Source organism: Triplophysa dalaica, chromosome 16 (genome assembly GCF_015846415.1).
Source record: "Triplophysa dalaica isolate WHDGS20190420 chromosome 16, ASM1584641v1, whole genome shotgun sequence".
Taxonomy (NCBI): domain Eukaryota; kingdom Metazoa; phylum Chordata; class Actinopteri; order Cypriniformes; family Nemacheilidae; genus Triplophysa; species Triplophysa dalaica.
Genome location: NC_079557.1, coordinates 173,687 through 186,978, shown reverse-complemented (window position 1 = coordinate 186,978; position 13,292 = coordinate 173,687). Strand labels below are relative to the sequence as shown.

Here is a 13,292-nt window from a genome sequence, read left to right as displayed (position 1 = left end):
AGATGATGGCTTTGTGCCATGAATGAGGTCGGTTGGTGTAGAAGATCAGGTTACTGGTGCTACCATCTTTATGAAGGTCTGCGAATAAAGTCTCTGAGTTTTCTGTGAGTCTTTTGTTTTTGTAGACTTTCCTTGCTGTATCGTTCGTAACCTCTTTTGGGTAGTGTAGAGGAATGGCCTCCACACATTGGGGTTGTGCACTCATGATGAAATGGGCCGTTCGCACCTGTGTGGGCGTTGGTTGAGGAATGTCCTTTGTTTGGTCCAGTCGTTTTCTCACCTTCCAATTCACACCTCTGAGGCGTGGGTCATGTGGTTAAGCAGAGTTTGCTGCCTCAGTAACACTATTGTATCTTTGAGTAAAACTTTTAGTTTCTTTTCTTTTGCTTGTTTTGTTTGTTTGATTGTAGTTATTGTCGAGTATTTGGCACAAAGTGGTGGTAAAGTACTTATTTTGGTACCTGGTAGAAGATAGACCTTGATAATCTAGTCCTCTTGTTATTTTTGGTTTGTTTGTAGAGCAGGATTGTTGGGTTGGTGTCCTTTGTGTCCTTTGTGTCCTTTTCTGATATTTTGTTCCAGAAATCCAGATTAAGAGTAAAAGTTTGATTTAAAAAACAACAGGTTCCGTTAATGAAGGTTTGTCTATGTCTCCTTTGTAAAAAATTCCAAGGAATTTCAGGTTAATCCAGTAGTAAAATATGTTTGTTGCAGGAGCTCAAGAGTGTGTGACCTCTCTCTCTCTGTCTCTCTCACACTCTCTCTCTCTCTCTCTCTCTCTCTCTCGCTCTCTCTCTTTCTCTCTCTCTCTCAACTCCGTTAGTGTTTTTCCAGTGTATGTCTAATACTTCCTCTTTCTCAATAAAACTGTCAGTGCAGTGAGACACACATCAGTTCAGATCAGAGAGACACAGAAGTGAGTTGAGTGTGTGTAGTGTTGTGTTGTGTTGTGTTGTGTGATATTCAGAGAAATGTTGTTGATGTTTGGACTGATGCTGCTGATGTTCCAGATGATCTCATGTGAGTGAAACTCAGCTCATCAACATTTAAATATCACATGTTTGTTGTGTGTAAATCAGCTGTGGTGTTGTGTGTTTGTGTTGTGTAGGTGAGGATCAGATGTGCAGGTTTAATCAGACAGAAATCTGTTATGCAGTTCTGGGACACAAACTCTCTCTGCAGATGGTTCTGGATCCTCAACACTATGAAGCAACATTAAAACATCACAAAACAGGCGACAAAACAGTTGATCCAACATGTAAAATTAAAAATGACACGATTAAAGAGAATACTTGTGATCTTTACAAGAGCAGATCTGATGTCATGATCATTAATGGTACTGTGATTATAAATCATGTGATCAGAGAAGATTCAGGCAGATACACATTAGTACTTACTGACTCGACTGGCTCAGAAACATCTGCAGAACTTCAGATGAATGTTGAAGGTACAGTAACTCTCTATCAGAAGAAATCATCTCACAGAGAATATGAGGTGAAGAACAATATACTGGAACATTATCACTGATGTATCGTAACTGAAGAGATCACTTTGATTGTTTTTGTTGATCTAAGGATAGAAGTCTAATGCATGACAAAACAAATCACATTTAAAAGAATGATTGAAGAACTGTCAAATAAAAATATGTGTGTGTGTGACATGTCCCTCCCTCCAGCTCCTATTGGCTCAGTGAAAGTGTCAGTCGACTGCAGGAGTGGAGAGAGGCGTGTGTTCTGCTCCTCTGACGGGGACGAGCTCATCTTCAGCTGGACTCTCAATGGACTTCCACACTCAGATGGAAATGACACCATTGTTCTGGACGATGAGACTTCTGGAAACATCAGCTGTGGTGTGAAGAATCACGTCAGTCGTGGAGAGAAGAGCATTACTCTCAACTACTGCACTGGTGAGACTTACACATTCACTCACACAACAGCAACAAGAGATCACAACATGACAGAGACAATGATCCCATGATTCCTGTGTGTTGTTGACTTACAGAATCAACGACTGTCTCTGTGACCTCAGCACTGACCAATAGCACGCTTGTGTCAGCATACGGTACGAGTCTCTCTGACAGTAATCTCACCTCCCCACAGACACCTCAGTCATCATTATGGAAGTGTGAGTGATGTGCGACTGTCAATGTGTGCATGTTTCTACACAACTGTCCAAACTTCATGTTGAGTTGTTAGTGTTTCTATTCTATTCTATTCTATTCTATATTATAATAATAAACTTCAGTTTGTTTGTTTATGTCACTTCTAATCACTTTGTGTTGTGTTTCTCTCTTCCACAGATCTACAGGATGGTCTCATTGTGTTGGGTTGTGTTACTGTGATTCTGCTTGTGTTGTTCATCACAGTTTATCACATTTACAAGAGGAAGAAACATCACAAGTCAACAGCAGGTGAGTTCATTCTCATGAATGTGTCCAAACATCATGTCAAGAGAGACTGGAGAGGATTTACTCCGTGATCAGATTTGTTTTATCTGCTTGTGTCACACACACACTTCAGATGCCAAAGAAAAACAACAAACAATCATAATAAACACATACTGCAGGCTGTCCAACCTTCATCTCCACACTGACATCATCTTTAAGAAACAAATGTGATCTATATAATGTTTGGGAAAAAACCTCAGCGTTATTGGTTACACAAATATTAAAGATTATTGATTTAATGCTAAATCAATCTTGAGAATAACCATTTTTATGTATGCATGTTAGCCATAGATGTTATTTAAGCAGTTGTTTCCTCAACATGTTGTTTAAAGTTAAATGAATGAAAGCACATCTTTGAGTTGAATGTTGTGACTCTTTCAGCATCTCAAGCTGGTGTGGATCTGATCTATGCTGACATCAATCACATGAAACCCAACAGAGAACATCAAGAGAAGACAGCAGGTAACACAGAAATTCACTTACGATATAGCAGAAAATATGAGTTTAATATTAATGTGATGTTTTTCTGTACCCAGCTGTAGATGTTGAATATGCCGCCGTGGGTCATCAGACAAACAGGAAACAGAGAAAAGAGAAGAAAGAGAGAAAAGAGAAGAGGGATGAAGAGCTTCAGTATGGTGAAGTGACGTTTACTCCAACCGGCTCAAATATTCAACAACAGCGGAGGTGTGAAGAACAGGATGGATGTGTGTACTCTCAAATACAAACACACAAACAGAAACAGTGAAACGTACACAATGCATTTCACATCTGGAAGATTTATTTTCCTTAATGATTTTGTTTATTTTGGATGTGTTATGAGTGTTGCTGTAGTTCAGTGATAAAGCGTTGTGTTCATGATAAATGACAAATGTGTAATGTCATGCATGTGATTTATATTTTGAAGGTTGATGAGGCTGATATTATTTGTGTGTTTTGTTTATCTATATTTGGGAGTGCACATTTGTCCTCACTAGCACAGTGAACTATCAACACACGCGGGAAGTCCTGTTACTGCTCCTCACTAAATATTGTAATGCTCAAGAATCAGTCTCATGTGTGATGGATGGGTTACGGATTGAGGGATAGAATGTATCAATAGTCTGTGTGTGTGTGATCATGAAGTGTGTATATTTCTGTGGTTCAGTGGTAAGATGGTGACAAACGGTCTTAAGAAAGAGCAGATCATTTTAATTCTTCTTTTCCTTTAAAGCTGAACTTCCTCTTTCAAGTGTTAAACTTACAGCAGTTTCAGAGAAGATCTGAATAAGTCATGTATTTGCGTTCAGACAGTCTTGTGATTTCATATTCATGTGTGTAATATATTTATGACTTTATAATTGAAATGAAGAACAAATAAATCTTGTTTCTGCAGGTAAACTGGAGTTGTGTTTACTGATATACTGTTCAGATTTACATTTATGCATTTGGCAGATGCTTTTATCCAAAGCGACTTACATTTCTTTATCCTATACATTTTACATAGGTATTTGCAATCCCCTGGGATCAAACCCACAACCTTGCGTTGTTAACGCAAATGCTCTTACCACTGAGCTACAGGAAAACAGATTTGTTGATTAAAGAATTAATGACAGTATCAGAATGAGCAGACCGTTTTCCTCAAAGACAAAGTTCAGCCAAAACTTAGAATTCTTTCATAATTTACTTTGATATCCTTCCAAACCTCTATGATCTTCTCTCACGTGCCACATGATGATATAATTTATATTTGTGTTAAATGTTATTTATCCATTCCTGAAGAGTAAAACAGAAGACCAAATGTTTTATTCATAAAAACAGTGAAATATGAGTTAACGTTCATTTGTCTTTCATGTTGTTGATGCTTGTAATCATGTTTTGGTTAAAGTTTAGGGTCAATGGTGACATTGTAAAATCAATCAAACATTAACAGTTAAACACATGATCTTCAGTGTACTCCCGTCATCAATCCTTTATCATCTCTTTAATTGACATGAGTCATCTGACAGTCACTTTGTACAGGCCACACCCACCTGTGTCGAGAGGTCAAGGTTATCCTGACCTGACCTGATCTGACCCACACCGGTCTAACCGTCACAGGTCATGAAGTGATATTATTCTAAAGATTACTGATGGCTTTTGTCAGTCATTTTTTTACTTTGTAAAGATTTATTTAGGTTTAACCTGACGTGTGTGTGTGTGTGTGTGTGCGCGTGCGTGCCTGCCTGCGTGCATGTGTGTGTGTGTGTCAATGATTAAACACATTTAATTGTGCTTCTGTTTTTATCTCTAAACAACATTTGTTTCCTCATGTTATCATCCCACTTCATTGTGATCAGTTAAGATTTGCACGCTAACACTCAAGTGCAGTCAGATAACACGCATGTTCACTCCAAAACATACAAAGTTCACAGTTAAATATTAAGACATTCAATATCAAGCAAATTTTAAAGAATTTTAAATTGTACATTTTATATAAAGAAATTAGAAGTTACATTTTATCACATGACAATAAAGTTGGATTTCAGAAACATAAAGATTTTAAGCGAGAATAAAGCACACCTTCTCTCAACACCAAAGCCCTAAAAAAACTTTGTTTTTATTAGAAAGATGACGTGGACATGAACATGTTAGCATTCCATTCAAATGCAGAATTTTGCATCACTTCAAAAGTTTTACTGGTTTAGTGATCTGCCCCAAAAAAACTTTTAGGAAGCAACGATAAACAAAAAAGTAAACATTTGTTGATTCAGTAGATATCAAATATACATAGAAAAGTGGTGATATCAGCGCTCAATATACAGACATCCATTAAGAACTCTATTCAGCATCAAGAACTGACATCATCTTCATTCTTTACAAAATATTGAAATACTGTGTGCTTTATTCACAATAAAACATGTGTGTGTAGTGCAATGTGAAAGATTCACTGTTTATCTTCAGTTCTCTCAGTATTCCTCTTTGATGGAAGGGGATATATGATTGTCTGTCATTAAAGTGTTGTTGGTGCTGGTAACCATGGCGACGCTGCTGTGGACGGATGGGCCGGGCTGTGCCGTCTGCTGAACCTGCTGCAGTCGCTTCTTGTTCATCTTTCTTTCTTTAGCTCGTCTGTTCTGGAACCAAATCTTCACCTGTGAAAGCACGAGTCAACATTATTCACCTGTACAGCCCATAAGAGAGCAGAGAAAGGGGGACATTCCTAACATCTGAACATCACAGCTCTCGACCCACCTGTCGTTCTGATAGGCAGAGAGCCACAGCGAGCTCCGCCTTCCTTCTGATGGTGATGTAGCGACTGAAATGAAATTCTTTCTCCAGCTCCAGACGCTGAACGTCACTGTACACCACTCTGTATTTGTCTTTCGTCCGGGTCTTTGCACCTGTCATTCCACCTGCCATATGAAAGATTTCACACAGATTGTAGGCCTACACGTCATAACCCAACATTATGAAATGGATAAATATTTTGTAAATCTCTCCAATAAAACACTTCTGATGTCTGAAATTTTCTCCACACAAACATTCATGCTGCATAGAGTTATATTGTGCAGCTGAAACATAATATTATTTCCTTCCTTTTAATTTTTGTGTTCTATCCACGTCTGGAAACTTTTATTTAAGTGTGGAGAAGGAAGCATATCAATTAAGATCTCAGTTCCTGTTTTTATGATCTGTGTCAGCATCTTAAACCAATGAAATCTACGAGATGTTCGTGCTGAAAGCCCCTCTGCGTGTGCGTGGGAAACCACTTTAATATTCCTCCATCACTTTCAGTTCCTCTTCTGATGTTCAGTGTGGATAAACTCACCACATCTGCTACACAAAACACCCAAAGTTCACAACACTCTTAAATCATCTTAGGGTTGTGTGAAACCATCTTTTACCATCAGTCACATTTCTCAACACTCACAACACTTCTCCCTCAAGTCTTCTCTCAGTTACAGAGGTCAGCGTCACACATTGAAAATGAGCTGAAACATCCTACAGGTGTAAAAGTGAATCATTCCTCGAGAACACATGCAAACGCTGTCAATCAGTGACGCTTATGATGTTGTTTCCTGCTGCTTTACTTCCCTTTCTACAGAAACACTGTTCACATAATCACAATCCTACTTTTCCTACATCTGAATAATTCATCATATTAAAACTAGAGATTCTGTCATTAATCTTCAACATGTATCTGTCGGTCTGTGTGTTTGTGTGTTTGTGAGTCTGGGTTTATTTCTATCCACAATGAAGATGATTCAACACAACACAACAAAACAACTCGCACAAATTCACTAATTAGTTTCCATCATGAGGACAACTGACTGACACACACAGTGTAAGTGCTTATACCTGTATGTTAGAATAAATATGTATGTATAGAAACCTACACACATGAGCACACACACACACACACACACATGTTCCATCTTTTATGTCGTCATCTCATAGACATAATGGTTCTTATACTGTCCAAATGATATATTCTACAAACCATCATAGAAAACGTTCTGCTAGTTTAGAGTTTCTAAAAAGATTGTTTGTATGATTCTTAAGTTTGTTCCCCTTATGTGAACCAAATAATGTCCCCACAAGGACGAGGATTTTTGTCCCTATACCAGAGGATTTATGAGGTCCACACATGTGCAGACGCACACACACACACACAGTGTTATCAGTTGTGTAATGTCCTCCCACAGTACACACAGGGTGCGGCCCGGCCTCAGACTCGCTGGCTTCTGCTCTTATTAGCTTTTCAGAAAATCTTTCACTTTGTCGACAGTCTGGTGTGTGTAGACACGGCCATGAATAATCGAGCTGCTAATATTGAGCAACAGAACTCCATCCTGACATTGACTCACTGACGGCACACGTCTGTCATTACGGCGCCTTGACGCTTTATCTTTCTTTCAATGAAGACATTTGACTCTGTGACATCAGCGATACATCATGACATCACACAAACTGAGATTATTTCTCCAGTAATGACCGGAGACTCCTACTTGAAATAACAAAACCTGAAGTGTGTGTAGAAGTGTGTTAGTTGAGCCTCGGTTAAATGGATGACTGATTTTACTGTCATTTATCTCCTCACACCGCTTAAAAGAGGGCAAACACTGTGAGTAAATTCAGTAAATCAAAGTTTAGTCTTATTACAACACACACAGTCATGTGACCACACAACCATCAATCTGTCAATCATGTCTGATACTTCAGTGAATCTTCATCACGCTCCTGACAGAAACACTGTCATCTGAATGTATAAAACATCATCACACGACCTTCATTCATTCCCAGAATACACTGTGACAACAACATCTGTCAAATCTCCAAAATCAGATATAAATGTGGAAAGATTAGAAAGAATGAAGAGAATCAAACATGTTCATGTCACTGTTGACCACTAGAGGACAGCACTGAACTACACTGTGTTCTGCTTTTACTTCTTCTGAACAAATGTTTTACAAACACTTATGATGAAATATGTTTACTGTGTTCATGTAGCAGATGCTTTTATCCAAACAACTGACAAATGAGGCAGGATTTAACGTGTGTGTGTCTGTGTGGGTTTTCTTAACTCTATGTGCACTGTTAAGAAGTTTAGATCAGTGTATTTAGTGCTATATAGATCTCTCTCTCTCTCTCTCTCTCTCTCTCTCTCTCTGTCTCTCTCTCTCTGTCTCTCTCTATCTCTGCTTTAGTCCATCTGTATTTGTTTTTGTCACATGATGTAAAATTCTCTATATGGATGATATCAGAAGGTTTGTACAGTCAAACATGACGGACACATTTGCATCTTGACTGACGGTGTTAGACACTCATCCTTTGAGAACTGAAGACTAAACAAATGAACTTCATTTCTGGAGGATTGAAGAAACGGAACGGTTTCCTCAGACTGTTTAATATCATCTGAGGTTATGAGCTGCTGTTTCCTCTTCAGTTTTCAGCTTGTCTCTATTTTGAATTTATTGTTCAATGTCTAAGATGAATTAATAATGGCTAAGCTACGTTGTAGAAGCGCTACACAACATTAAAATGATACAAACATCAAAGGCCAAGACCGAACAAACCGTCACAGTAGTTTGTTCTGAATTCATTTCACTCCGCACACACACACACACATGCGCCAATCTGACACACTTACACAAATATTCCCAGAAGAGATTAGACTATCACTCTGTAAACTATTAGCCATAATACATCTGTGATAAGAGAACAAACAACTATTATTAACTCTTCAACGACATGTTTCTTCAGATCAAACATGTGTTTGCTGCAGTTTTCTCTTCACATGTAAACTCAGACGTTATAAAGTCAAGCGCTGTGACAGAAGAGTAAGAGAAGATGAGAGTCACATATGTGTGAATCACCTGATCATCACAGTTCAGTATTAACATGACACCTCTGAAACTATTACAACAACAACAACAACACAATCTCCATCATGTGAATAAAAGCGTCTGCTTGAGGAGTAAATATAAACTCAAGCTTGTGTCGAACATGGACAGTTTTCTTGGGTTTGTCTGTATTTTGTCCGTCCATCAGTTAAACATCATCTTCACAGTGACGTATGTGAAAACTGTAGCTAAGGTACCCTATAGGGTATCTGACGTCATTATTAGGCTATATGACAGAATGGTAATAACCATAAAATGTGGTGTTGCATGGCGCGCGACCACAAACATGGAAACCGCGGTTCTATCGTGGTAAAAGCAGCGCCACACCACGGTATTGTCTCGTGTTAGATCTGTGAGTTATGACGTTGATGTCGTGAAGTGTTTTTAGGGTTCATGTTTAAGGCTCTTGGTTTCTCACCCGTGTTCGCGAGAGCGCGCCTCATCCAGTCCTGCGCTTCCTCCCTCTCCGCCGGCGCGCTCGGTCCGCCGCTCAACAGCCCCTGTTCCACCGGCGGAATGACGTTCACATCCACGCCGTGACCCGTCCCGTGCCCGTACAGCTGCGGCCAGTCCTCGCGCAGGCCGAACCCCGAACTCCACGCGCTCCCGGTGTGATGGAGGTCATTGCCGAGGGCAGAAACAGGGGGATATCCGCTGTAGTCCGGGTACGGGGCGTTCGGGTAGACGTTCAGGTGAGGCTGGGCGAGGTTCAGGTGTCTCGCGGGGTTGCCGTACATGGCCGTGTCTCTCTCCAGCAGAAAGCTCACAGACATTCTCCTCACGGACGGACACAAAGTTTGTCTTTAACTAAACTTTACCTTAACCTGAGCGCTCGCGCGTTTGTTTGCCTATCTCTGACGTCATGACGGGACACCTACCTGACCTGCTGATTTATGGCACGCGCACACACGGTTGCCGCGAACCGGCCGGAAGGGCGATAAAGAGACGCAGGAGCTATGATGAAAACGATTTGACGCTTTATCGCGACGCGACGCCCCATCAATTAAGTGGAGATGAGAAGTCGGGCATCTGTCGTGTTTACAGAAAGCACATTTCACAGAAAGGTCAGAATATGACCGAGATGCAGGAGATTCATTGTATTCTAAAAAAAACGTAAATACGTTTGGATACGAAATTTAAATGATCCCAATGGTGAACTTTTCTGTGTGCGCAAGAATAACATTTCATACAGTGAAACACGCGCACGCACGCACGCACGAACATGGATAGGCTAATAATGAAAGTCCAGCATTACAACCCTTCCGTTATTTTTAAAGTAACATTTGCATTTAAAATGTAATGATGCTCATAGAATAATAATAATAATAATGGTCATAATAGAAATAATTAAATAAGATGTGTTTTCACTGGTGCATCAGACTTGTGGAGTCCCGCAGTGCGGCGCGTGTGACGCTACATCAGAAAGCGCGCGTGCATTTCAAAGGATTCCGCGCGCCGCACATCAAAGAGCCGCAATAAAGTCGACAAATGAGCGACAGCGTCGGTATTCACATGCAGCTTTCACGGACTCACATAACATGACACATCTGTGTCACACAACACTTCTGTTACAATACACTACATTATACTAGATAACACACTACATGCTTTCTGCTACATAACATTATTACGCTCATGGCTGATTCTATCATACAATGTGCTGTGTATATTAACATCTGAAGAATTTATACCTTTTTTATGATTTTTTATAAATAATGTTTTTATTATGTTATTATGTTTATTCTGTAAGTTAGAAGTATTTGTTTAGTTATCATTACTTAATCAAAACAAACCAGCTGCAGTTTGTTTGATATTAATTGGAATGCTAAATAAAAAAAGATTATTTTTCGACATTAATAAAGTAGTTATCTGTTTTTTCAGGTTTCTCTTATTTGCAATGATATCATCAGGTAGCTACATATATTGATGGAGGTCCGTGTACGTTTTATTCATTTGATATCCTATTTGCAATAAATTATAGGAAACTGAAAGATGACTCGTTTTTTGTTTTTTCGTTTAGTTCACCAAATGAAAAATTACATTTCGGCCCGGTTTTTCATTTTTTGTTTGCCGTTTAAAAAACGGATTTTGGATTCAATATGGGATTCGTACATGTGGGCGGTGCTGTAACGCCCCTTTCACCCGATTGGTCAAATCGCTCACCATTCTGTACGGACTTAATTCTACCCATCAGATTAAGAGTCTGTACGAGTGCGATACTGACAAGTGTTTGCACTTTAAAATATGTTTACTTCAACCACCAGACAGCCTCGCATATCTTAGACCCGCTAGGTTAAGAGGGACGCGCTCACTGGACTTTCTCTTGTTTGCTGTGCACCCGTCACACAGCAGTTTTAGGCATTGTTCTGTAAGACAGTACTCCTAAATCATCTTCTTATGTATATAAAAGATGCCTTCCAACAGAATCTGTATCTCCCATTTCAACCTCTCCACCACAATGGTCAACCAAAGAGTGGCTTAAGGAGACGAACATTAAATGTCATAGCCAGTCTCTAGACCCAAGTCCTATAGAAAATCTGTGAAGGAGGTGAAAACTCCAATTTACTGAGCGACAGCCAAGAAACCTTAAAGATTGACAGATGAGTGGACTCAAATATATCCTGACACATGTGCAAACCTGGTGACCAAGTATCAGAAATGTCTGACCTCTGTGCTGGCCAACAAGGGTTTCTCAACAAAGTACAAAGTTATGTTTTGCTTGGGGATCAAATTCTTATTTCACTGACTGAAATGAAAATCAATTTATAACCTTTATATAACATTTCCCCCTGATTTTTTGTTGTTGATATTCTGTCTCTATCAGTTAAAATAAACCTACCATAAAAATGATGGACCCTTCATTTCTTTGTAAGCAGGCAAACTTAAATCATCAGGGGATCAAATAATTATTTCCCTCACTGTATGTATGATTAACAATAGTTTTAGCATTTGTCTTTTGTTTTAGTTTTTAGTTTAGACATTGACTCTTTGTTACCAGTATAAAATAACAGCTTTATCAGGTTGTGAGAATGTACATATCACTATGTTTTGGAAATGTTTGAGATAAAGCTTGAGGGAGCAGTGTGTGTGTATGTGTTTGGTGGTGGAATGACTATCTGTAGGTGACCAGATTTATAAATATGCTAACCGTGTTGTGCCTAAACTAGGGCTTCTGTTGTCATACAGTATTGAAGATATGCTGTGAATTGGACATCCATGTGTACTGTAGATAGTATCCAAATTATCTTTGGCTTATTTGTATCAGTACCTTTTGTATGATTGCTCCTGTTTGACAAATCGCTTATTGCTCCCTGAACTCTCTGTAAATCTCTTTGGATAAAAGCGTCTGCTAAATGACTAAATGTTAATGTAAATATATAGTTCTATCATTTTGGTTTCGTAACAATTTCTGAATAAGCTCATGCAGACCGAATGAGAAACCCTTTTATAAAGCAGAGTTATATACACTGCCTGTTCAAAAACAGTCAACAACAGCATGGATTCAACTAAGAAAATAGGTAAGAGCCTCCCATTGGATTTGAGGTTTAGGTTCAGCAACGTTATGTGCCCAGAGAATGAGGTCAGTTGACTGAATGATCAAGTTATGTCATCAATGGGTTCTTTCCTCCCTGATGGCATCGGCATATTTCAACATGACAATGGCAGGATTAATCGGGCTCAAATTGTGAAAGAGTGGATCAGGAAACATATTCATAATATTCACTCATTGGCCACCACTGAACCCACACCTTGACCCTATTGAGAATCTTTGGAATGTGCTGAAGAAGACTTTGCGTAGCGGGTAGACTCTCCCATCATCAATACAATATTAGTTTTATTGTTTAGATTTTGTAACAATTTCTGAATAAACAAAATGAAAAACCCATTAATAAAGCAGATTAGTTTTTCTTGAGAAAAACAAGCACATCTAAATTTTCTGTTGAAAGTCGAGTCTGTACAGTAGTCTAGGTGTGGACAGAGACTCTTACATACAGATGTCACGGTTTGTGAAGCAAACTCTCGACAAGCAGATTCTCCAAACGTGTATAATTTAATCCACAGGGACACTGGAAAAAGCACAACACCATAAACACATTCAACACCGGACAAATAACAAAACCAAAGGAAGAATTTAAATAAGACAGATAACAAGGGGTAGACAGGTGATGGGAATAGTGTCCAGATGATGGGGATCAGGTGAGAGTGGTGCAAAGGATTATGGGGAGTGTTACAGCACACTGCATGGCTTGTAATCTCTTAAATGTCGTACAGTACAACACGATGTACGATTTCTGCGTAAATATCACGCACAGTTGACAATAAGCAGTGGTTCGCGTTGCGACAATACACCAAAAAACGAACAACTGGAGGTGAATTCTTCTGACGGGCAGAATTAAGGCCGTACAGAATGGTACGATTTGACCAATCGGGTGAAAGGGGCGTTATAGCACCGCCCACATGTACGAATGCCAAATTGATTT

At 39.3% G+C, this 13,292-nt stretch overlaps 2 protein-coding genes across 3 annotated transcripts; one reads left to right on the top strand and one right to left on the bottom strand.

The window, feature by feature from the left end:
- The first annotated feature begins 873 nt into the window (after window positions 1-873).
- Window positions 874-3,991, top strand: LOC130438386 (uncharacterized). Of its 2 annotated transcripts, none has more exons than XM_056770289.1 (7): window positions 874-1,020; window positions 1,109-1,447; window positions 1,676-1,906; window positions 2,002-2,061; window positions 2,300-2,410; window positions 2,828-2,908; window positions 2,983-3,991. In XM_056770289.1, the coding sequence occupies exons 1-7, from the start codon at window positions 972-974 to the stop codon at window positions 3,192-3,194; spliced, it is 1,083 nt and encodes a 360-aa protein (XP_056626267.1). In that variant the 5' UTR covers window positions 874-971; the 3' UTR covers window positions 3,195-3,991. The 2 variants fall into 2 exon arrangements, with proteins under 2 accessions (XP_056626267.1, XP_056626266.1); XM_056770288.1 differs by having other exon boundaries at window positions 2,002-2,124.
- Window positions 3,992-5,005: 1,014 nt separating this feature from the next.
- On the bottom strand, window positions 5,006-9,688 carry cdx1a (caudal type homeobox 1a). Its single transcript, XM_056770132.1, has 3 exons — window positions 9,230-9,688; window positions 5,660-5,820; window positions 5,006-5,559 (listed from the first exon to the last, which is right to left on the bottom strand). Exons 1-3 carry the CDS (start codon window positions 9,582-9,584, stop codon window positions 5,374-5,376), a joined length of 702 nt encoding a protein of 233 aa, XP_056626110.1. The 5' UTR covers window positions 9,585-9,688; the 3' UTR covers window positions 5,006-5,373.
- Window positions 9,689-13,292: the final 3,604 nt, after the last annotated feature.